At 43.3% G+C, this 23,669-nt stretch overlaps 1 protein-coding gene across 1 annotated transcript in view; it reads right to left on the bottom strand.

The window, feature by feature from the left end:
* Window positions 1–440: 440 nt before the first annotated feature.
* The window catches only part of KDR (kinase insert domain receptor), a 73,205-nt gene continuing 49,976 nt past the window's right edge, over window positions 441–23,669 (bottom strand). The window contains exons 10-29 of the mRNA XM_019471544.1: window positions 23,514–23,629; window positions 22,810–22,918; window positions 21,720–22,064; window positions 20,664–20,810; window positions 20,380–20,511; window positions 18,599–18,705; window positions 18,069–18,204; window positions 17,702–17,806; window positions 16,355–16,468; window positions 15,034–15,122; window positions 13,169–13,325; window positions 11,586–11,686; window positions 10,114–10,236; window positions 9,866–9,977; window positions 9,373–9,472; window positions 9,151–9,256; window positions 7,127–7,278; window positions 2,989–3,085; window positions 2,810–2,898; window positions 441–1,941 (exon numbers count right to left, since the gene is read on the bottom strand). Coding sequence (XP_019327089.1) covers window positions 1,722–1,941; window positions 2,810–2,898; window positions 2,989–3,085; window positions 7,127–7,278; window positions 9,151–9,256; window positions 9,373–9,472; window positions 9,866–9,977; window positions 10,114–10,236; window positions 11,586–11,686; window positions 13,169–13,325; window positions 15,034–15,122; window positions 16,355–16,468; window positions 17,702–17,806; window positions 18,069–18,204; window positions 18,599–18,705; window positions 20,380–20,511; window positions 20,664–20,810; window positions 21,720–22,064; window positions 22,810–22,918; window positions 23,514–23,629 — 2,657 coding nt within the window. The 3' untranslated portion in view covers window positions 441–1,721. The remainder of the gene's footprint in view (window positions 1,942–2,809; window positions 2,899–2,988; window positions 3,086–7,126; window positions 7,279–9,150; window positions 9,257–9,372; window positions 9,473–9,865; window positions 9,978–10,113; window positions 10,237–11,585; window positions 11,687–13,168; window positions 13,326–15,033; window positions 15,123–16,354; window positions 16,469–17,701; window positions 17,807–18,068; window positions 18,205–18,598; window positions 18,706–20,379; window positions 20,512–20,663; window positions 20,811–21,719; window positions 22,065–22,809; window positions 22,919–23,513; window positions 23,630–23,669) is intronic.

Raw genomic sequence — 23,669 nt, 5'->3', positions numbered from 1 at the left:
TTTCAGAGCAGATTCAGTCTGTACAAGCAATCTACTCCTCTGACCATTTCTCTAAAGGCACTTATTGCCAACTACTAAAAAATCACTGAAGTTTCTTTACTATAGGTACCCACAGAAACGTTCATAAACCCATACAATGGTATAAATAACTAGATTCGTTAATTGGCACTTGAAATAAGTAGCACTTGATAAACTTCCCTGTCAATAGACAGGATATAAGAAAATACATGCAAGAAAAGCAAACAGATCTACTTGTAGTCCCCATCTCTAAATTTCCAGTCCCTTTTAATAAAGTGAAAAGTTTTAGCTATTAAAAATTTTGTGACCCTTGTAATGCTACAGACCCCTGATACAAAATGTGAACAGTACAATATCCATTATATAATATATATTTATATTTTAATATATTACATTTATTTCTACATAAAGAGGCTATAAATACTGTATATGCCTTATATTCATGGTTCCCAGCATTTGACATTATAGTAAGTACAAACAAACAAAAAAACATTATAAAAATACAAAAAAGGACTCAGTAGAAATAGCTTTACATTTTAAAATCTTGTAGCCTGCATTGTGTCTATCAATAGAGCTCTGGGACTACAAGAGCACAGGTAAGAAGTTGTCCAACAATTAGTCACAATCTCACCACTCGGAGAAGATCAGAGCTGCCATGAAACCAGTCACGGATTCCCAAGACTACATAAACCAAGATCTCTGCCGGTGCAAACAGACTTGGAGTTTGCAAAGTGAAGGAGTCAGACCTACATCTGAGGGAGCGGGGATGAGATGAGAAGGTAGGATGCCCTTAGGATACCCCATCAGGACCACAGGGCTCCCTACAGTCCTAAGGTAGATTACATTGCCCTTTCTACCTGTTGCAGAGGCTGCCCCAGCGGCGATTCAAAGTGGGGGGCATTTTCTGCGGCTGTTTCAGGCTAGCTCAGAAGGTAGGTGCCTGGCACGGACCAAGGGTGCCTCTGAGGCCACCCCCAGACATGAAGCATGCCCCCAGCACCCCTGTCCCATCACTTGGCTCGGCGCTCTGCCTCCTCCCTACTAACCAACCTCACCGGGCAAGCCTTCCAAGGAAATGCAGCTCATGAGGTCTGGTACAGCAACTTTTTTTCTCCGCCAAGGACAGAGACCATTGCCCCCACCTATATTTAGCCCAGCCTATGTTTAGTCTCAGGCCGTTGGTGAGTGCCAGAGCCTTGAGCTGGAGGTTCCTTTTTTTGTTTGTTGAGGTGCAAGCAAGGGATAACTCTGAGAAACAAGAAGCCAGTGCCGTGCTGTTTCCTTCCTGGAGTCCAGCCGCAAGGGGAAAAACAAGAAAAAAAAAAAGAGCAGGGCTGGGTCATTATTTCGTACAACTAGAAACTGTTAAGTTGAATGCTGTGCTGCTGCCTGCATCGGGCAGACACTCGGCATGTCACCGGGGTCCCAAAGGCCACCACACTGCCTCTGCCATCGGGTTGGCACAGCACCCACACACCACAGACGGGGCTTTGCGCTCTCAGCCGCCAGCGTCTCTCGAGGAAAGCGCCCCGCAGCCTAGCACGGCGCAGTTTTGCTGCCAGATGTTTCTGCATCCTCTTCAGGAAAAATAAACGTCTTTTCTTAGTCTCACAGATGTGGTCTTTCTATAAATCAAACCTGAATACCACCAGTCCAGGCAAGGAAGGCACATCCCGGGGGAACGCAGAGCCGCCAGCTTTGCCCTAGAGCGGCGGGGAGGCAAGCGGCGCAGCGCCTTCGTAGGCAAGCCCATGCGCACGGCAGAGCGGCGGCGAAGCCTCCCGGGCACACAAGAGTTCAGTCTCCTCGCTGGAGTAGACGGTGGTGTCCATGTCATCTGAGTGGTACCCGGACTGGTACCCGCTCGTCTGGTTGGAGGCTTCGGACATGACGGACTCGTTACTCTTGCTGGGCACCAGCGTGCTGCGAAAAATAAGCAGAAACAGGACTGAGAGAGCTGTGGAGACTGTCTTCTGGAGGGCAGGTGGGTGATTCCTGCTGGCAGCTGATTTCCATCGCAGCAACAGCCAAAGCAAAATGGTGCACTTAGCAAAACTGGCTTCAAGCCTTTTTAAACATGCATTTGATTATAAAGAGAGACCTTTTTATACGCCCTAACTTCACTAACGCATGAAAAAGATAATTAATTTTATGACAATAAAAGGAGTTAGATTGCGACCGCAGATGAAATGGAGAGAAAACTTTGAGACGCTTCACACATTTCAGCTGTGGTGCAATCGTAACTGCAGTATATCTTTGTTTGCTCTGAAATTGTCCTGGAAAAAGTAATTCCTGAGAAGCTCTCAGAGAGCATACGTGAGGTTTCAGCTCCGTGAACGCCACTGTGCTTCCTGTGAACTGCACAATGAAACCCCTGTACAATGCTCTGAAAATACACCCAGGTACATCCTGAAAACTCAAGAGTCAGTTTTAGAAAAAAAGAAAGAAAAAGAAAAAAAAAAGAGCGCTTTGTCATTGCAGACAGGCCCTCACAAATACACCCAATTGTGTGCACCAGCTCAGCTCCTTCTAGGGGTGGTTGATGCTTTTGCAGCTGATAAATACAAGTCCTTTCTGCGGTGCTGGCTGATGCTTCCAACAGCTGCATTACCTCTCGTCTCCTGGTACCAAATGTGGATGACCAGGCATACAGTGCACAATTTTTCTTTGTGTTTTTAAAAATACAGTAAGAAGAGATTTTGTGTTCTAAAAAATTTTACAAACCAATCAGTCTTCTGACATACTGCAAGCAAAAGGTCATATTCAATCCTACATGCAGCCTGAGCCTTACCTAAAGGGTATTTTCACTTGTTTATCACTCTCTTCTAATGTCTTCAGCTCTTCAGATGCAAGAACCATCCCACTATCTGTCTGGTTTTCCTGCAAAGGTGTTAGAAATGCATTAAATGGAAAGGGACAAAAAAAGACATCAACAGAAGGAAGAAACATACAAACAACAGACAAACTCACCTCATGAACAACTTTTACAGTGGTTACCAATGGGACATCTTCAAATGTTTTCACACTCACAGGGCGGCTTTTTCTTTTGCTACCTTGTCGGTACTGACTGAAAAGAAAACAAAACAAAAAGTGTTTTGCGTCCACTCTCCACAACTTGGCTGCAAACAGCACAATGATATCAGAATCCTTTTATCTCTCCACAGAGAAGTTAATCCTTTTGTCAAAACATATTATGCAAACCTCAAAATATCCATTTATTGAAAAGGACGAGCAGCCTAGAAAGTGGCATGTTTCTGACCTTCTGCTCCTGACAACCTTGATCTCTGAGCAAATTCTAAGAACTGGCTTTGAGAAAACAGCTCCTTTCCTCAGTTACACTGGAGGGCTTCACTTCCTGCAAGCTTCACTTAGAAGTATAATAAACAGAGGAGCCTGGAGCACAGACATGTGTCTCTTCCTTTGGACTGCACTTCTGAGACCCCGGCCTGGACCTAGGACAACAACAGCAGACTCAGCAGACTGCCGCCCTTAAACCATGGGGATCAGGACAGGGAGTACTACATCTCTTGAAGGCTCTTCTCCAAAAGAAGCCCTCTGGTCAGGACGACATCCATAAAAAATATTGGACAAAAAAATAAAATTGACTTTCATGGAGGTACTAATACAGCAAACAAAACAGCTATCCTCAGCTTTTTGTCTAAGTGGATATGGAATAAAATGGATGTTGTCCCTGCTAAACAGGACCAATTTATGTTCCTAACAGCTAATGAAGAAAAAGTCATGGAGTTAGAAGAGAAGCCTGCATCCACTTGAAGTGCAAAGCTGGAGGCAATTAAGAGCATCATTCATCCCATTTCCTAGCTTTGAGTCTAGCTATGCTGAGTCCTGCCTGTGTCCCACAGACATTTATTTAAACTGGTGGGGGTTTTACAAGTTCCCTGTGTAACTTGCTCAGGTGCTCAATCACACTTTAGAATGTTTTTCAAATATTAAGCCCAAGTATTTGCTGCAAATAAAGTTTGTCCTATTGCTGGGGACACAGAATAATTAATTAGCATCCTCTTTTGAGCAACTTTTCATATACTGAAAACTGTTACTATGTTCCCTCTCCATTTTCTCTTCCTAGACTTTCTTTCAAGATCTCTGCACTGACCATGTCTTCTGCTCCTGTTACTCTGCAATGGTATTGTCCTGGTTTCAGCAGGGATAGAGTTAATTTCCTTCCTAGTAGCTGGTACAGTGCTGTGTTGTGGATTTAGGGTGAGAACAGTGTTGATAACAGACCAATGTTTTAGTTGTTCCTAGGTAGTGTTTACACTAGTCAAGGACTTTTCAGCTTCCCATGCTCTACCGACTGAGAAGGCTGGGGGTGCACAAGAAGCTGGGAGGGGACACAGCCAGGGCAGCTGACCCAAACTGACCAAAGGGATATTCCATACCATGTGAAGTCATGCTCAGCATATAAAGGTGGGGAAAGAAGAAGGAAGGGGGGGACATTCGGAGTGATGGCGTTTGTCTTCCCAAGTAACCGTTACACGTGATGGAGCCCTGCTTTCCTGGAGATGGCTGAACACCTGCCTGCCCATGGGAAGTAGTGAATGAATTCCTTGTTTTGCTTTGCTTGCGTGCGCGGCTTTTGCTTTACCTATTAAACTGTCTTTATCTCAACCCATGAGTTTTCTCACTTTTACCCTTCCGATTCTCTCCCTCATCCCACTGGGGGGGAGCGAGCGAGCGGCTGCGTGGTGCTCAGTTGCCGACTGAGGTTAAACCATGACAGTCATCTAACCCACCTCCCACCCAACCCTGCCAGGACCAAAAACACCTAACGGACAATCTAGTCCACTTACTCTCCTGGACAATCTGACCTCGAATGATGAGAAGTTCATTCCACAACTTGCCTTCTTAGTCTGAAAGCTCCTTGTGTGCTTGCATTTAATTGTCCACACAGGCACAGAACTGCATGGCCAGGACTATGGTTACCAGGGTGGTGAGAACTGGGAATCCCAGCCTCTTGATCTGAACGACCTCCCAGGTATGGGAGTCCTGCCTCTGCTCAGCCCAGACAAGAGTCAGCCTACATTGGCTACAATGAATGAGATCCTCCTGGTTAAGCCAAACAGGACCAGAAATAGTGTGCAGGCAGAGAGGGGCCACATGTGGAGTCTGACTCCTGCCCGGTGGCGGTGAGGGCTCAGCTGACGTCCTGACAGTATTTCCTGACACGTGTTTGCATTTTGTAATAGACTGTCCCATAAAAAAAGGGCCAAAAATGCCCTACAGAAAATCAAAATCCCTCTTCCCTGCTATCCACCAAACCAATTATTCTCTCAAAGAAAAGGAAACTTGGATTGGGTTGCCTTGATTTTTTCTTGACAGATTCATGGTTGCCATTTTTAGTTACTTCATTTCCCTGTAGGCATTTACCATTATTTATCTGATCGTTTATTCCAGGATCATTCCTAGGATTCAAGTTAACCTGATTTCAGGGTTACTCCTTTTCTGTTTTTTCTAAAAACAGGCATTATCTTTACACTTTCTTAAATCTTCTTTACCTCACCTGACTGTTCTTAATGACAATCTTTCAAGGTTCAGAAATTGCGTATCTATTTCCTAAGCCAAATACGGCAGATGTTAGGAGGTCCTGCTGATTTTAATTTACCTCAGCAATCTAAATATTCTTTAATATTCTCTGTGTTTTCCCTGGGCTTCCTTCTCCTCCTCCAGCTTTGATTTAGAGATTGTATTTATCAGCCTCTCCTCATAGTTAGTACTTTTGTGAAGATTGAAAAAGACATTAGTGAACAGATCAATCTTTTCCACTACGTGTATAGCAAGGTCCATGCCTACAAAATCATTTTCAGCTACCAGAACAGAAGAATAAAGCCCCAAAACATGTCTGAAGCTCCCCACTTTGCCTCTCCCAGCATGGTTTCCACAAGTGCTTTCTCACAAACCCTGTCACGCTGTAAGACAAGAGGAAAGAGGTTCAAAGTCTCTTTAAAAGCTTGATGGAGAGGTTTTACTTCTGTTCATAACAGGAAGTGGGGACTGGGGAAAGCCATATAGGAAGTATTGGAATTGAAAAATTAGAAGTTAAATCATGCTTTTGTGTCTTTAAAGTATTTATATTTTGGACTGCCCCACTACTAAAACATGGGGTTGAGAGTTCAGCTCTAGGACCATAAGTTCAACTGAAGTGCAAAATGCACTGTGCCTACCTAGTCTTTTTCAGGACCGCATAAAAATGTGATCCTGCAGTACTCAAAATCATTGGGAACTTTGTCTTTGGTGGATATAATACAAGCAGTGAGGGAGAGGGCTCCATTTTGTGGAAACCATGTGAAAACTGCCAGCAGAGTCCATCTCTGCTGTGATGGTTGGATCCACCTCCTATCCTTCTCCTTCTTCTGAGATTGCAGCAAGCACCTCAGGGCTCCCAGCATCCAAGCAGCTGAATTCGACCTTAGGCAGTGCTGAATGAGAAAATATCTTTCTCCTTTACAACCTGTGCCTGAGGTCCTCACAATGTCCAACATAAGCCCTCCTTAACGGCATTACTACAAACTCTTTACTGAGGGAGTCACCTCTGCCACAATACCCAACAGTGTATACCACTATTGGTCCATCGTGGATGCCCCAGCAGCCCACCAGCAGCAAGCAGTAGACAAAATCCAGTGGCGACACTGTTTAGGTCGCATTCCCCTTGGCTATCAATTCATGACCTATTTACCAACAATTCACTTTAGCAGGGGAAATGCCAGGGAGATTATTAATGACAGATCTATTACCATTAATATTTTAGGGAGCTGCAATACAAGGGTGTGAACACAACTGAACTGCATCAGTAAAACTTTGTATTTGTTCTGGTTCTTAAAAACTAAATAACAAATAGTCTTGCAGTTTTTTGAATGAGAATACCAAATCTTGAAAGGGTAGCAAAAAAAAAAAAAAAAAGATTCCCTAGCATTTGGGGAGGTAAGAAACTCGTTTTTGCCTGCAAAAACTCTACAGATTCATTCTTATCCCTACGGAGGAAGTTAAATATGGACCAGGCAGCTGAAGTCTCTTCCTTTCATTTTCCCTGCCCCCAGCATGAACAAAACCTGCCCAGAGGCCCCAGTAGGATGTCCACCATATAAAATACCTAATTCCTGCTGTGTTGTCATAATGGAATTTAGGATCACAGACTTCCTCTTCCTCCCTACAGGAAGCAGGTGAAGTTGGGAGAGAGAGACCCGAATCCTCTTCCATATTCAGCGATACTGACAAAGGAAGGACAACGTAGTCTTTACCATCCTGTAGAATTCAGTGAAAAAATACAAAAATTAAATAAGGCTACAGAGATACACAGACATAAACAGCCTCACACACATACGTGGAGAATGCAGCAGAGCTACCTTGGTTGTTTTATTAAACTATGAGCGTTATACCACCCTCGCAGGAGCAGCTTCATTAAAAGAGGGAAACTTAGTAAGAGTCACTGCCAAGTAGTTTTCAATTAAAAAAGAGATTTATACATGACATACTGTAACATAATGTGTAAACTGATCTTTTTCTTGATGTCTTTGAGATAAAAAATTTAAATTTTAGTAATGTTTGAATTGCAATGACACAAAGAACATGACCCTGAGAGAAAAAAATAACCTTAAACTGAAAGTGAGATTGAGTTGGACTACAGCATATGAATCATAAAGCCTAAATTAAGTATAAGAAGTAAATGAAAAAAAGAATGAAATGGAGATAGCAAAAAAGGAAGTTTTCTATCAATACTTTGGCATCTAACGATGTGAATCACACCAATAACATTTTCACAAACTTATTCCACTTGTTTACGTTTCTGCTTTAAAGTATGAAGAGAAAAAATGGATTATGCATCCTTCAGGACTGCATACTTATTTACAGTCCCATAAGAAATAATTTTGTAGATTCACCCTTTCCTCTAATTTTTTTGCATTTATCCCTTTTGGACTACAGTATGACACATGTGTAATTAGCTATTAGTTATCTGACAGTAAATCATGTTTGTCTTTTGTAGTCACAGTATACTACAGTTTATGACAAGAGAGTCTAAATCATTAGTAATCCAACCATATTAGGTTATGGGCAAATATACATATAGTATGTTCTGAACATACAACAAAACACATTTTTTACTTTGAAGGTGACCGAGCACTGGCACAGGTTGCCCAAAGAGGCTGTGGAGTCTCCATCCTTGGAGATATTAAAAAACCAGGTGGACATGGTCCTGGGCAACCGGCTCTAGGTGCTGCTGCAGGGGGACCTCCAAAGGTCCCTTCCAACCTCAGCCAGTCTATGATTTCGTGATACATAAGATGCAAGCTGCTCTGTAGGAAAGTGAACAAATTCTATCCTTTCTGAGTTTTGGTACGCACAGAAGATATGATACTTTGGAAGGACAGGTATTTCCCGTCACTACCAATAGGTTGGAAAGGGAGAACTAGTCTAATAGGAGAGCACGTGGCAAAATCCAGCCTCCTTCATCCAAGTGCTCACATCTGTTGCCCTGGCCTCGTCCACATTTGTGGTGCATGAAGAGGGAGACACAAGATGGGTAACCCAGGAGGGAGGGAGGCCCGTGTACCGCACCTGGAAGCAGTGGGCTCTCTTACCACAATGCCTGTACATTGGACAAGTCTTAATACACTTATCCGCATGGAGCTGCTGACAGGCAGTGAAATGCCTGTATCCTTGTCTTCCAGAAGAGTCATTAAAAACACTGCATCCCACATCCTCACATATGCTAAGATATCTATCTTTGGCACAGTAAGGTCAACAGGAGCTACCTGCCAAAATGCCTCTGCAGTACGCAGGGAAATCGGCAGCAGAGCAGGGAATTGAGCCTGTGCCAACAACTCCTCAGCAAGACAGCTAAGTAACCACAGCGGTGGTGTCATGGGAAGCCCTTGCTGGCAGGGCAAGGTCACTTTTGGTTATGACAACAGACCTCTGCGATCTTTCCCCCCCCCAGGTCATTCTTCTCTGCCAGTTGCCCCAGCTGCCGGTCAGTAACAGGGGCACTGGAGGAAGAAGCCCAGGCTCCCTGACGACTCCAGCAGACAGTACCCGGCCGTGGGATTTGGTGGTGGCTGGCGGGACAGGCAGGGTTCAGCTGGTGGTTTTAGCAACCAGGGAATACATTTCAAGTACCTGACGGACGTTGGCTTGCAGTAAATTCCCCAGGTGCTCCACCAGCTCTGAAAAAGTTGGTCTCTGCTTAGGATCTCCATGCCAGCAATCCAGCATTGTTTGGTACCTAGAAGAACAAAGACCATTAAAATATCACCATAAAGAAAACAGCACCTATTGCTTACTCAAGCACCTGCTATTATTGTAAGGTAAATGTGGGCAGCTGGAAGAACAGTTTCTCACATTTCTGGTGTTGTATAGTCTGGTGCTCTCATTCTTGTTCCTTCTTTCAGTCTTCTGCAAAATTCCTCGTCAATTTTCACTCCAGGGTATGGCGATGCACCTAAAATGAGAGCAACGGTAATTTTAATGCGTTAGACTCTTAAATTCTGGGATTAATTTTCAAACAAATAATTCGCTACGGCCTGAGTTAATAAGGTAATTCAGTATATTTGGATGTGCAAACAATTTATATTTATGATGGCAACAGCAACTGATTAAGTAAATGAGGCACATAATCACATACTGAAATTGTATGAAGAAGCATTTCAAGTCCATGTTCCTACATTTGCATTTTTAAGGAAATTTGAGTATTTTATTTTGATGGAGAAAATAAACAGGAAATTTTCAAGAAGTGAAAAAAAACGCTAAAGAGGATCCAAGAACACTTTGACTGTTTTCTTCAGACTCTATTGTTTAAAATTTAAGATGGCCTAGTAAAATTAAAGTGACTCACCTAATGAAAATATTTCCCACAGCAGAACTCCAAAGGACCATACATCACTCTGAATGGTATATACTCTATCAAAAATGGTTTCTGGTGCCATCCATTTTAGGGGTAGTCTGGCCTGAAAGCATTTCCGTAAACAAAAAAGTATCACAGTTTAGCAAAACACTGAGTTTCCACAAACCCATTTAAGCTGAAAAAAAAAGGAGTCCTAACTTCGTATTAATTGCCTCTCAAATAGAGAATCCGAAACTTACATCTCCTTTCCTGACATAATCTGGGTCTTTGTAGATGTCTCGAGCCAAGCCAAAATCGCAGATTTTAACCACGTTATTGTCTGACAAGAGGATATTACGAGCAGCCAGGTCCCTGTGGATGCACTGCAAAGAGAAGTAAACAACTTCATACGCTGCCTGTCGTCACAGCTCTGTCCACGGGGCTGATCTCTTTCACATATGTGCTCTCCTACCCTCAAAGGCCAGATACTTCTTAAAACCTTTTAAGAAAAAGAAACCTCAGCATCAACAGTTACTGATTTTAAGTGCTTTTTTGATGGTCACAACTGATTTGGCTCAGGGAGACTTGTGTTCCCAAGTCCAAACATACATCTGTTTATCCATTATGCAGAGAGGGCCTTTGAAGTTAGCTAATTAATTATCCTAAGAAGCTGACACAAAACAGGTTCAGATCTGATTACCTTTAGATTTACTTAGGTTCACTCAAATCTGTGAACTCCACTCTCTCTCCGAAAAGCATACCACACTAAAATGACGATTTGATTCCAACACAAATTAATCTTGACTACAGACAGAAAAATTCCATGCCTTTACCTATGCAGAATGACAGCTTAGCCAACAACCCAAAGACTTCAAAGCTCAGGCCTCAATAGCTTGAAGTAAAAAAGCCAGGCTCTGAAAGTGGCTGCAGATTTGCTTCTAGTACGGCCTAGAAATACAGATCCTGGAAAGACATCCTTTTACATATACACACCAACCAGGATGTGTAAAATGTAGACAAATATATGTTTTTAGAAAAGACTCTGAAGTCTGCTCTTGAACGCTTAGCCTGCGCCCTAGAGCAGTGTTATGTTTCCTGCTTCTATTTCCTTTTCCCATTTCTAAGTACTTTTTGTTTCTACATAACTGCAGGCAATTCCTCGCTTTTGCTGGAATTTACATCCTTTGAAACGTGTACTATATGTATTTAGGATCAAACCACAGACAAGCACTTCTAGAAGGCCAAAATGCAGGTGAGGTGCTATTGACTGCGAGGGTGTCTTTGGCAAGAAACTCCCCAAGGAGTCATCCACGAAGTTTCATAGGTGAGCATCGTCTCTCCTCACACTGCCCTTGCAATCCCACTGCACAAATTACAGGCAACCTCCTCAGAGCAAGCTCCTTTACTCTAGTTTAGCTCCAGTTACCAGGGATTTGTCCCTAATTCCTTTAATCATCCTCATAAGTCAGCTCCCCTCCTCCCACTACTTAATCATTCTTCTATGAATCGGTGACCCATAAACCTTATACAGATCACTAACATTTGTGTCAATAAATGCATGGGCTGTTTCACTCTGTAGTATTAATGATTTGGCTATGTCTTAGGGCAAAAAGAAAATGTTGCAGGTGACTGCTAGTCCAAAGATGAACATGCTGTTTCCTTCTATAGACCTACAGCACTATTTCCTACAGTCAAATAAATAACATGCCACTCTTCCTGAGAAGTTCCTTACTTTGCGTGAAGCCAAGAACTCCATTCCCCTCGCCACCTGGAAGCTATAACAGATGAGATCCTCCATGGTCAAAGGGTTCTTGCAAGGGTCTTCAGGACCAGCTGCAAAGAATCAGATGACAGTCAAACATGCCCTTTGTCACTGATTTCACCCATAACTGCTTCTTAGGTAAAAGTCCATCTTAACCTTATGCCACATTGAAAACCGAGCAAACCGAGCCCTTTTTTGGCTGTATAATTATCACTAACAACCCGTTTTACACCAAACTAGTCCTGTGTAAAATAAACTTTGAGATGGTGGGTTATACCCCAGGCCTCCTTGCTTATTTCCAGAGTTCCCACCAGTGGAAAGGTTTGCAAAACAATCCCAAAAGAAAACAACCAAAACTCAACTCACAAGTTCCTAGGACGGGAAAGGCTCGCTGTGGTTTCAGCAGATGAATTTGGAAACTGATGAGAGGGAGGCCCCCCCTAGTCCTTATGGGGGAAGAATATGCCACGGGGAGAAAGATTTGAATTTGGCAAAAAGCCCTGCTAATTTAGGGTCAAATAAGCCTAACCTCATCCTTTAGTGACCTGGAGGAATAATGTACTGAAGTATCCAACAAAGATACCTAGGCATTTAGTTCCTGCTGAAATAAACAACTCAATGACTTTGCTCAGCTCTTGATTTTAAGAAGAAATCTACCAAGAACTACAACACTGGTGGCTAAAACCCTCATCTCAAGGCCTGCTTTAGGTCTACATACTTCTTACAACATCCCAGCTCAGAGGGTCAGTGGTTACACCAGAGAGGTCTGAAAAGGACCAAAATGGTGTGGAAACGCATAAAGTGCATGCCTGACATTACCTATTAGGATCGCATTGAAACCACAAGATCATCCTCCCTGTTAACATACTGATGTTTTTCTTTGCATTAAATAATTTTTAGTAGAAGTCGAGGTACAGGCAGTTGAGCTACAGCCTCCCTCCTGACCAGTCTGATCCCACCGCTTACTGAAATCAGTGGTCTCTGAAACATGTTGGCAGCACTGAGCACTTTGTGCTGTCTCTGCCAAAGGAGAACCTGGCAAATGCATCACTGAAACCTCTGCAGAGGGTATGTATATTCAGGGGAGGCTTTGAATGAGCGGATAATTCGGGTTTCCTGTTCCTGACAGACCACCTGCGCAGAGGGAAGGCAAATCAACCTCTCTGCTAATAAGCAGTGAAGCAGATGGCATTTCACAATATTTAACTTCTGGGTAAACACTGAAGAAATCCAGTTAGCATCCTGGCGCGTCCCTCTTGCCTTCAGAGTTTGTGCTCTGCGATTTTCCCTGAAGACACTGGGATGTTAAATAGACAGATCTCCAAAAGGCAGTGCACTAAAAACACACCCTTTTCAGGCAGGACATTACCTGGGATTGGGCTGAGGGGTGTGGGATGCTGAACTAGATGATCCATGGATTGGGAACTTTGGTTATCCAGGAAATACCCCGCACACAGTGTTGAGGGAGCTTTGGAAATCACACGGTCCCCAGTGTCCCTCATCAGCCCCCACCAATGACAGCTGTTCCAACACCAGGAGAAGACATATCCTACCATCCTCCTCTTCCACATCACTCAGAGACCGCTCTTCCACAAAGCCAGAGCTTGCTGAGCTCTGGCTGCTCGTGATGCTGTCCAACCGTCGCTTCAGGTCCACGGAGACATCACCAACATAGTTCTCCTTCCCCTGCCGAAACCTGGCACTTTTGGTCTAGAAACGTGAGGGAAGGGTGGGAGAAATCAGAAGCAGAAAGCGTACCAGAAGCTTCCTCAGGAGAGGCAATGACGCGCCCCACAGTCTGTGCCATGGGCACCACTGAAGGCAGGGAGGGCAGCCCAGCACTGGCATGACCGGCCGCTCGGCTCCAAGCCAGCTCTAGTTGGGGGACCAGGCTGGCACGGTGACAGTGCCGGCAAACCCCAACTCATGGCCACGCAGGTTCACCAGCTCGAGCACCCTCTGCCACTACACAGCATGGCTTTAGCCTGGCTCCTGTGTCCTCCCAGCTGCCCCCATCAACATATCCACATGCTTGGGAATAAATGCCCCCCTGGTGCCCACAACTTGTGAAGCACGCGTGGATGCTGCTGAACCCCCTCTCATAATCTTGAGCCTCTCCGTACTGCTACGGCTTTATCTCCCGCTGCTGCAAAGACCCTTCCGCTAAACCTCTACCTTGGCCAAAACCCTGGCAGCCCTCAAAGTCAGATTTATTTCCTTGTTCCCCTAAGCCACCAAATGCCTCTAGGGAGGTTGCCAGCCCCGAAGGCTTCCTCGACCATGTTTCCATTTTCTCCTGCTTTGGTTTGGTGACTTTTCTGCCCTGGTAGGGCTGGTTTTTTCCATTGCCAATTCCCAACCCCACCGCTTGTGTAAGCAAGGGTCAGCACCCTTGTGAAACCCTGCCTCTTCCTTCAAGGTCTCTCAGATATTTGTTTACCCTTTTCACCTCACAAGAGGATGCAGTGAGTTGCCTTTGCCAATATAAAATAGTAAACAATGACTCCAAGGATAAAGAAAAATAACCCCCTGGAAAACCGACAAGCAGTTTGAAGAAGCTCTTATCTAAACACAGCAGCTACAGGAAGACTGAAGTTCAGGTCTACCAGCATGGCAGAGCACAGCCCAGGGGCCTCCCTCCTGGCCATAGGTAAAAACGGTAGGGTCCCGAGCATGATGCTCGGTGCCGAGTACCCACAGCCATGCTCCTCATACGGCAATCTGACCCTCGGAGGGGATGGATCCTCCCAACCCTCTCCAGAAATCAGATCTCCTCGCAGAGGCAACCAGAAATGAGTTTGAAAATGCCAATCTCCATCCCCACTCTCCTTTCAAACTGGGCTGCAAAGAGGGGCTGTTGTGATGGGAACTCGCCTTTGCAAAGGACTTGGGAAGTGAAAAGCTGAACATAAACTCATGAGATACATCACTTATACAAAATGGTTAACAGCAAAAAAAATGTATAGTCTGGTTCAGCAATGAGCCAAGGGGATAGCAGAAAGGATAATCGTGTAACAGAAGATACCTATGGGTATCTGATGGATATATACACTAAGCAGAGAGTGCAGTTATTTAAGGTGGTCTGGAGCTTAACTAAGAAAGGAAAAAATTCAGGCTGATTATCAGAAAAAACTTCCTGACAGATAGGGCCAAGTGTAGAATAATCTGCCAAGGGAAATAGTGGAAGCCCAGTTCCTTTGCACATTTTAAGCTAACAATAACAAAAGAGCTACATTGCAGAGGCCAGGGGAAAGACTAGATGACCTCTGATGTCTTTGCCATCTCTCATTCCCATGAGAAGTACTAGATATTCAGCATCCCCAAGGATTGCCGCTACAGTCGGCACTAGAAACAGAAACATCGTGTGTGGAAAAAACCCACCATATCAAACATTATGCTGTTAACCTTGACTCCTTACCTTGTACGGGACAAATTCACTCCTCTTGCTCCGTAGGTAAGCTGACAGATTTCCAAACTTGCAATATTCCACGATCACCATGAGTGGGCCTGTATAACACATAAAGCAATTCCTTAGAAAGACCATTTATATCCCACCTTACCTCACAGCATAATTTGTGGCTAGAAATACATACGTTTCAAAAAGCATTCTACTACGCAGAGGTTTTTAAAAATACCAGTAATAAAAAAAAAAATCTGTTCAAAGCAGGGAAATTATTCCTTTTCTGCTGTATAAGGAAGGGAATGAGAGCACAGCCTTTGAAAACCACAGGCCTAATTTCATATGTGAAAATGTATAGTGCTGTGCTTATACTTAAAGTCCCAATAACTGCCTATGCTAATTGACGCTGTAAGGATGCGACATACATATTTGAATGAACTTCAGTGCAATTAACCACTCATCTGCAACAAAGTACACACATGATTATCCACGCATTTTTGTGCAGGCAGTTTAAGTCCTAAAAACTTGAAACAGGAATCTCAGTTTCAGACATAGATGCCTTAATAGACAGTCCAAATGGGGTATTTCATGCTCAAATTGCTTCATATAGGCATAGGCTACAATGACAAATTTCCACCCTAGGTTCCAGATACTGGCCATGTCTATTCTACTATGGAATAAACCAGGAAAGAAATATTCATGGATTATGTTTCCTTCAACTACTGCACTTCTGTCATGGAACTTTACAAATTAAATTCTGATCCCACAGTAAGCCAACAAGTCAGCTTCCCTGAAAAATTATTACTGAGTCACTTCACACTGAATTTCTTCCAAATTAGCGTGCAGTGCTGGATTTGTTAAACGAAACATCTGTCCCCCATTATAAAGTAAAATAGGTTCATCCACCCAGAGCTGGACTCCGAATTACAATCTCCCCTCCTACACACACACAGAGGCACCCACAGCCCATCCAAAGCCAGGGAGGGAAGTCACAGCTTGCAATTGCACTGTAGCTGGTGACAAGAGTAAGACCAACTTGTTACATCTGGTACTAGGTCAGACCCAAAGTCTGTTACACGTGGGGTGTCCACTATGAAAGTGGATCTGAGTGACAGAAAAGCAGCGATAGAACAACTAAGGGATGGAGCTGGATGTAGAACTCAGGGCTTCTGAGCCCTTATTCCACCTCTGGACCTGCTCACTCTTAGCAGAATTTCTTTTTTAAAAAAGAAGACAATTTCTTCCAGATATTGATTTTGAAACTCAATTTTCTATGCAGCAGAAAAAGCAGAAATAGGGTTTTCATTAGCACCTTTCCACCCACTGAAAAGTCACTCACCTCCTGGCTTTGTGCAGGCTCCAAGTAAATTGACGACATTGAGATGGTGGCCAATATGAATGAGGATCTTCAGCTCCGACATAAGTGCTCTGTGCTCACTATGGGTTGCACCCTCTGCAGAGGTAAAACAACACAGATCAGGAGCATCACAGACAGAAAGATTTTCCCCTTCTCCGCAGTCTCTTCTGTTATTTTTCCAGCCCATCTAGTGAGAAGTCTTGTTGGTTGGTAGCCTGGATCAGCTCTGCTGCAGGACATCGATGAAAGCTAGACACATGCATGACAGGGTTGGTTTTGCTCTGCTTTTAAACATTTTCCAAAAATTGCCAAGGGCAGTGGATCAGAACAGGGACACAAACAATCCAGATTAGCAGACATCTTTTTTCCTACAGACCTTTTGAGCAGTTTGTACTCTGCCATTTGACCCTTCCAGTCAAGAAGAGCTAGAAACATTGTCCCATAGCCTTTGCTGGGGTCCACGCTAAGAGTCCAATGGATCCACGGACTGGGGGAGGTAGGGCCAGGGCCAAACATGCCTGACCCTGCAGCCTCACCAAAAGTCTGGAGATGTGGCTGGTGTCCTCATCCCACAGGGACAGAAGGGGAAGAGGAAAGAGCTGAAGCAGTGGGGAGAGAGGGGCAGAGGAGGCAGCTCTCTGCAGTCTGCCTGAGCACTAGGAAGCTGGAGGGACAGGACTTTCTAATTTTTATTGTCATTACTGCACGCTTATCCCATTGCAACGAGTCTGCAACAGGTCTTGCCTGTGCTTGCGACTGCACACACTGTTCTGTCAGAAATCCCTTGGCTTTCCCACCCTTCCTCCAGTACACCACAGTGTGGGATACAGCCCCTGGCTACTGGGAGCCCCATTTTTCTGCCCCAGCTACGTCCTCCTCAGGAACAGTGTGTCTGGGAACCACAGCTTTCAACTGTCCTGTGGCAAATGCAAGGCACTATAATATGATTTAAAGTGAGGAGAAAGCTGTTCAAAACTATTACTCATTTTGGAGCGTGCCTAAGCCATTGTCCGAGACTTGCAGAAAGCTCCCTACCAGGCTGCATAAGGCAAAAATGGACACATGCAAATTGCTTGCAGGAGCAAGTTTATATTCTAAACCTGAGTAGATCTATAAAGCAATGGCTAAGAAACCACAGTCACATTGCTCCAATTATCAATGAGGTAAAGGCATGTATTTTCCCTAATCGTTGCTTCATGACACCAACTGTTAAGCTAAACTTGTATACACCATTGGAACAGACGTGATTTTTTTCTATCTACTGGTTATAGTATTGGCAATTATCCCTATATTGTGTATTCAAGGTGAAGTTTTAGTCATCATTTTTACCTTTAAGCATTTTGACTGCCACTGTTTTGCAGGTAGCAGTTTTGTCGATCCCAAACGCATCTGCTTCTATGACCTGGCCAAAAGCTCCACGCCCAAGAGGTTTACCTTGAAGTGAGAAGACGAACATACTCCAATTTATTTGCCTGGCACAGTGGGCAAAAGATGCAGAATAAACAGCAACTCACACTGAATTTATGTATCAGAAATTAACAGAGGGCTGATAATGAGAGGATGCATTATATCCTACGGGATCACAGAGCCCACCCGGGGGTGCTGCATCAGGGCAGCCCCATGGCAAGCCAGGACCTGAAACACCCCCCAGGGCTGGCTGCAGTATCACTAAATGGCTCGTGCAATGAAGACACACCTAGCTTTAGCCGGTCTCTGGGAAACTCCCACTTGCTGGCATCATACGGGAGCCGTTCACAGTGCTCATCTATAGGGACTTCATCAGGATCCATGATGATTGACAAATAGCCAGTCTTCATGTCCCCTCCGTTGGCCTGGAAAATGGTATTAGTTGTAGTTGCACAGATTTTTTGCTGGTGATGTGCAAGCCATTTTCTCACTTTGTAGTGTTCCACTATTTCCCAGAAATGCCAGGCTACCATTTCCCTATGCCATGTCATTGTGCGATCATCGTTAATTACTTGCACTTTTTTTTTTTTTTTAATAAACAAAACCAGCTGAAACATTTTTTCTCATGTGAGTGCCTGTTCAATTAAAAACAAATTTCTGTGCCCCTGGTTCCAGGCAAGAATGTTAAGGCATGGAGAGAAAAAATGTGTCTGTTGATTTAAGAACAATGGAAAGAAACAACACAAAAGGCCTCAAGTCAGCTCTCGTTTGTCATGCAAGACCAGTGCTGACAGGACAGTACGAGAATTTTTTCATTACCCGCTTAACGGTCCGGAGGATGATTACAAGAAGCAACCAGAAGAACATGGCAATCACTGCAGTGCCAACAAGGATAATGAGCTCCAGATTCGTTTTCTCTTCAGCGCCTGGGAAGAAATAAATAAATATCTGAGTGATAGTTGGAAGCATATTGGTTTTGTTCATTCATTAAAGTAGAGAATGGAGGTCCTTGTTCTGAAGGTTCGTTTTAAAAGTGCAGCATGGAGCGAAGAAACGAAAGCAAAACAAAACAAAAAGCTTGGGTTTTTATGTTGGAATATTACTCTTAGTTTTGTGCTGTTTTACACACCACCCAATTTCTTAGCATCAGCTTTGTTCCAAGGACAGTATCTGGACCTTTGGCAAATATAAAAAAGTAAAATCTCGTATTTTAAAAAGAAATCATTGTTTTAGAATACTCAAAATTAATTACTCTTTCTCCAGAAACTGAAAAACCCATCATATAGTAAATAAAGTGCTGTGAGAATGACCCAGAGAACAATCTCTCTCTTGTCTCTTTACATGCTTCAGCTGAGGCATGAAAAAACGCGGTTCTACAAGAACACATGAAAATAAGTTCTTATTTACAACATCCCTTTTCCAGTAAAATAGACTCCAGCAGATACCACTTGAACATCTATTAATGCGCAGGAGCAGCTCTCTTCTTAAGCTCCCATTCGCCACATCACGCTCCCGTATTTCATCCCTCGCACCATACAGGTTTTCCTACACAGTAGCACACTCCATTGCATGACCCCAATGAGCTGCACGAGAAATTTCTTGGAGGGAAACAGTATGTCCTACACAGATTTCCAACTTTTACAGACATGCCCCAGCCATATTTACCACATCAGCTGAAATCTACATTGATGTCAGCTGCAGATAATTTCCACCCCAAGTAAACATATTGCCCAACATCTTAATATCCTAATGGGACCTATAAGAATAACAGGATACTGCTTTAATTACCTTAACGGAACAGATCGGACAATCACCCTGACTTATAAGACAGAGGTTTGTGAAGGATTCAGTGACTAAATTTTGCAAATGTACTAATATCAAGGGCAAGGAGCTGTTAGTTCAAGGCTTCTCATTGCAACTCTTGGTGGAAAGTCCATCATGGTTACAGCTACTCAGACTGCAGACTAACCTCTTGTTGGGATTTATTGTTTATTATTGCAAATTGCATTTCGGTGTGCCACAATAGGACTGGAACAAGTGAGAGATGGGTCTCACAAACGTTACTTTCAGAGCTTGGTGGACTAAGGCTGGAGTCCCCTAACCCAAAACAGCTACCTGTTCCTGTCACTGAAATGGGACGGCAATCACAACAGACTGCACAAAGTCTTCACTCTGTTTTTCTTAGATGCTGTGACAGCAATGACATAGTTTAAAAAGTTACAACTGTTAAAAAACATAGTATGACAATTATGTTACCAAGACAATAGAGATGGCCCAGGATATCTGCAGGTTTAGGTAGGCTCTGTTGTATAGGTTTGCATGTAATATAGACTGACAGAGTTTTCTTTGCAACCACAAGTAAGATAGATTCAGCTTTTGCTGAAAAGCTCTAAATGATGTTGGGGAGAAGAAAGCGTCAGCATCAACAGCTGGGATTACGATGGCTGTGACAGCACCCAATTTGAGCTCAATAGGAATGGTCAGGACTTTTCGCAAATCTCATTGTGTATTTTCAGAACTCCGATGAGGATAGCCAGTAGATTTTCCTTTTAGTGATTATAAAAATTTCATGCACAATCGGGAAAGAAGCTAACACTAACCTTCCACTGAAAAAAAAGCCACTGCTTTTCTGCATCCAAGGACGTTGCAGGCAAGGCAGGTGTATAGCCCTCCATCTTCTTTCCTTACTCGACGTATGGTTAGTGTTTTGTTTCCATCTTTCAAAACAATACCTGGAAAAAATCATGATTCTTAGTTCTGCTATTTTTATGCCACTTTGTGTTAAAAATTCAAAATGAAACTTTTCATGGTGAACATCAGCAGTGAGTCCCATGAAACAAAGTCCTTAAGTGATAGAAAATTATAGCAAAGGAGCAATCCTCACCTGAATCTTCAACAAGGGTTTCGTTATTTTTAAACCACATGATGTTTGGAGGAGGAATGCCATTCGCTGTGCATGACACTTCTATGGTTTCACCAATGTTTGTTGTTTGATTTTCCAGATTTCCTACGAGTGTAGGTGCCATGGGCTCTGTTGGTTCGAAAGTACAGCAAAATTACTGACCATTAAAGAAAACATCCATTTTTGCAGTAATAGCACATGATGACACTCTACACACTTGGCCCAGTAACAAAGTCACAAATCCTTTTATAACAACAACAGCCACAACGATCATGTTAAGATCATAGTTAAACTTCCACATGACACGAAAAAGTGACAATAGCCAAGAAAATTTTAACAGTATTGATGTACCTTGCTTTACATGGTTTAATTTGTAGCAGGCTGCTGAGGGAGGAGGGAATAGGTGAGAAATTGCTTCCCTCACATTTCTATTTCCAGGGTCATTACGAGAAGTCTGATACTGCTGGTCCATCAAACGTCCATTCAGGACAGCCCATGAACATGTGTAAATATTTTCCTGAATCTGCCTAATCAGCCTAGACATCTAGGTCCCAAAGCAAAGTCATCTGTATTTGTGTGAAAAGCTGATTGATTGCATTGCTTGCGCCTGAATACCAGCACCACTTCGTGACAGTTTTAAATTATAGACACTACTTCAAACTCAAGAGCCAGTGACACAAAACAGTAGCATTAATGCTATGAATACACACATGGATATACAGCTAGAGTGAAAAACGTGTTTTGAAAAGTAAAATGGAGAAGTTATTGAGCTAAACCCATGCCTTATTTGTGCAAAAGCCAAACTCATCGCCTTGCACAGCACAGTGGCTCGGTCAGTGTTTCCTCACCGGTACTGATGAAATAGTAAGTCTCTGCTGCCCGGACCTGCATGTTACAACAAATAGTCTAAATCTATTTAACAAACTGAGTGCACCATTAAGCCAACACATGCAAGGCCTGAAGATACCAAAAACTGACACTACAGCAGTTATTTTCATACACAGCCACCCATTTTGGTTAACAGTAAGAGATCTGTACCTTGAACAGTGAGGTGCTTCACCAGGCAGTGCTGTGTTTTAGCCTTTTTGTCCTGAGCAATGCAAACATAGTCTCCTCCATCCTGGAGGGAGATGTTACGAAGGATGAGCTCTAAGGTGACATTTTCACCATTGGTATTTGAAACTGTTGCATTCAGCTTCTGGAGAGCATTGAGGTTCTTGCAAACGGGCATGGGCAGCCCTCCAAAGGGAGTCTGCGAAGCGTGAGCACTGAGTTTGTACCATGATAGCTTCTCAAAGGTGAATTTGTCTGCCGTGCATTGCAAGGACATGTTATCCTTCTCTGTGAGCTGATTCCGAGGCTGGAGATTAATTTCAAGACCCCCTGCAAGTTAAAAAAATAAAAGAAATTCCTATGAGGTTGCACATTTTGTTGCCAACAGTAACTTGAAAAAGCCATTTTACAAATATAGCCTTATCCTCATCTTGGCCAGTTGTAAATAAGGAAAGAAAACACTGAAAAATCAACGAATCATTTATGTAAAGAGTACAATCTCATTAAAAACAATACATTTAAAACGGATCAAAGAAAGGCCTGTGTAATGAATGTAGTTCCTCTTACTGTAGAAACTTCTGGCAACCTAAGATGATTCTTAGCACTATCTCGTAGTTCATTTTTAGATTTCAATTAAAATATTATTTCAGCATGTGAATATGGGGACTGATTTTCAAGAAGACAGAAGCCCTTTGCCACTGCTTTTGAAAATGTTGGTCTTAGCTTTTACAGTACATCTTTACTCATTTTGTGACACTACAATAATTTCTCTGTAGCTCTTTTAAGTAACTGCAAAAGCCCAATAGCAATCACTCTCGGGACAACAGTGCCCATTTTGCATCATTTTCACGGGACTGCCACTCCACTGATGCCAGCAGAACTAACCACTTGGCTGAAGTTAGGTGGTGACTTTAAAGGAGGCATTAGGAAAACCTTAGGAAAACCTAAATTTCTAAAGAATGAAAGGATTTGATAAAGGACAGGAATCAGACAACAACATTGAAGCACCTATCATTAGCGAAACAGACAAAATAACATTAATTTAACATGGCTGTCCTCAACAGGGTATACTTACTGGTCACATGAAAGGAGATAACTCTCTCACTTGACCCAGCTCTGTTCGTAGCCATACATCTATACAAAGCAGATACATTCGCTGCTTGAATCACGAGGGTGCTCACAGTCTACAAAAGAACAATCGAGTAATTTCATACTGCGTCAGTGCTGAAGTACGTATGTGAACCCGAACCACCTCAACAGCTCAGCAAAGTGCTCTGCAGATATCTGCACAACCAAAAATCCCTCCACAGCACAAATCCATGGCACAGCAGGAGCACAGTCGCCTTCTGACATTTACATTTTTTTCCTTAAGCCTGTAACAATCAGGCAAAAGAAAACAAGAAAAAGCAGCCTGCCAGAAGGCAGACTTCAGTATGTGTTAATAAATGCTGCACCCACGACTTCTTCTGCTCTTCAGTCTCTCCAGCTTCTCCCTATTACAGTTAATTGGCAAGATTAACTCACCTAACTTCAGACCGCTAAAAGGTAAGCACTGAAATCCAAGTTATGTTCCTCAGTGGAGACTCACTTTGGGTCAGTGTCTAAAGGACTTGAAAGTGTCTACCTCTGCCGATTGGCTTCAGTACAAGCTTGCACAACTAGCTGTGAGTAGATCCCCATGTTTAACAAAAGGTGAAGAGAGTCTCATCTCTAGTGATGTATTTCCAGATGTGTGGACTGCTGAACAGGGCTAATCAACAGAAAAGAAAATCTGCTCACCTTTGTTTTCCCAGCAATAGTAACAACTCGGTGCTTAATTTCAACCTGATTCCCACCCTTTCTCTCCGAGATCACTTTCCATTTCCTGCATGCATACGGATTGGCTCCCGAGCGAACTTTCCTGAGATGTAAGTAGAGACACATGTATTAGATAAG

The sequence above is a fragment of the Aptenodytes forsteri genome, unplaced genomic scaffold (assembly GCF_000699145.1).
Source record: "Aptenodytes forsteri isolate BGI_AS27 unplaced genomic scaffold, ASM69914v1 Scaffold65, whole genome shotgun sequence".
In the NCBI taxonomy this organism is placed as follows: domain Eukaryota; kingdom Metazoa; phylum Chordata; class Aves; order Sphenisciformes; family Spheniscidae; genus Aptenodytes; species Aptenodytes forsteri.
Note: the sequence above shows the minus strand (reverse complement) of the source record. Positions and strands in the feature narration are given on the sequence as shown.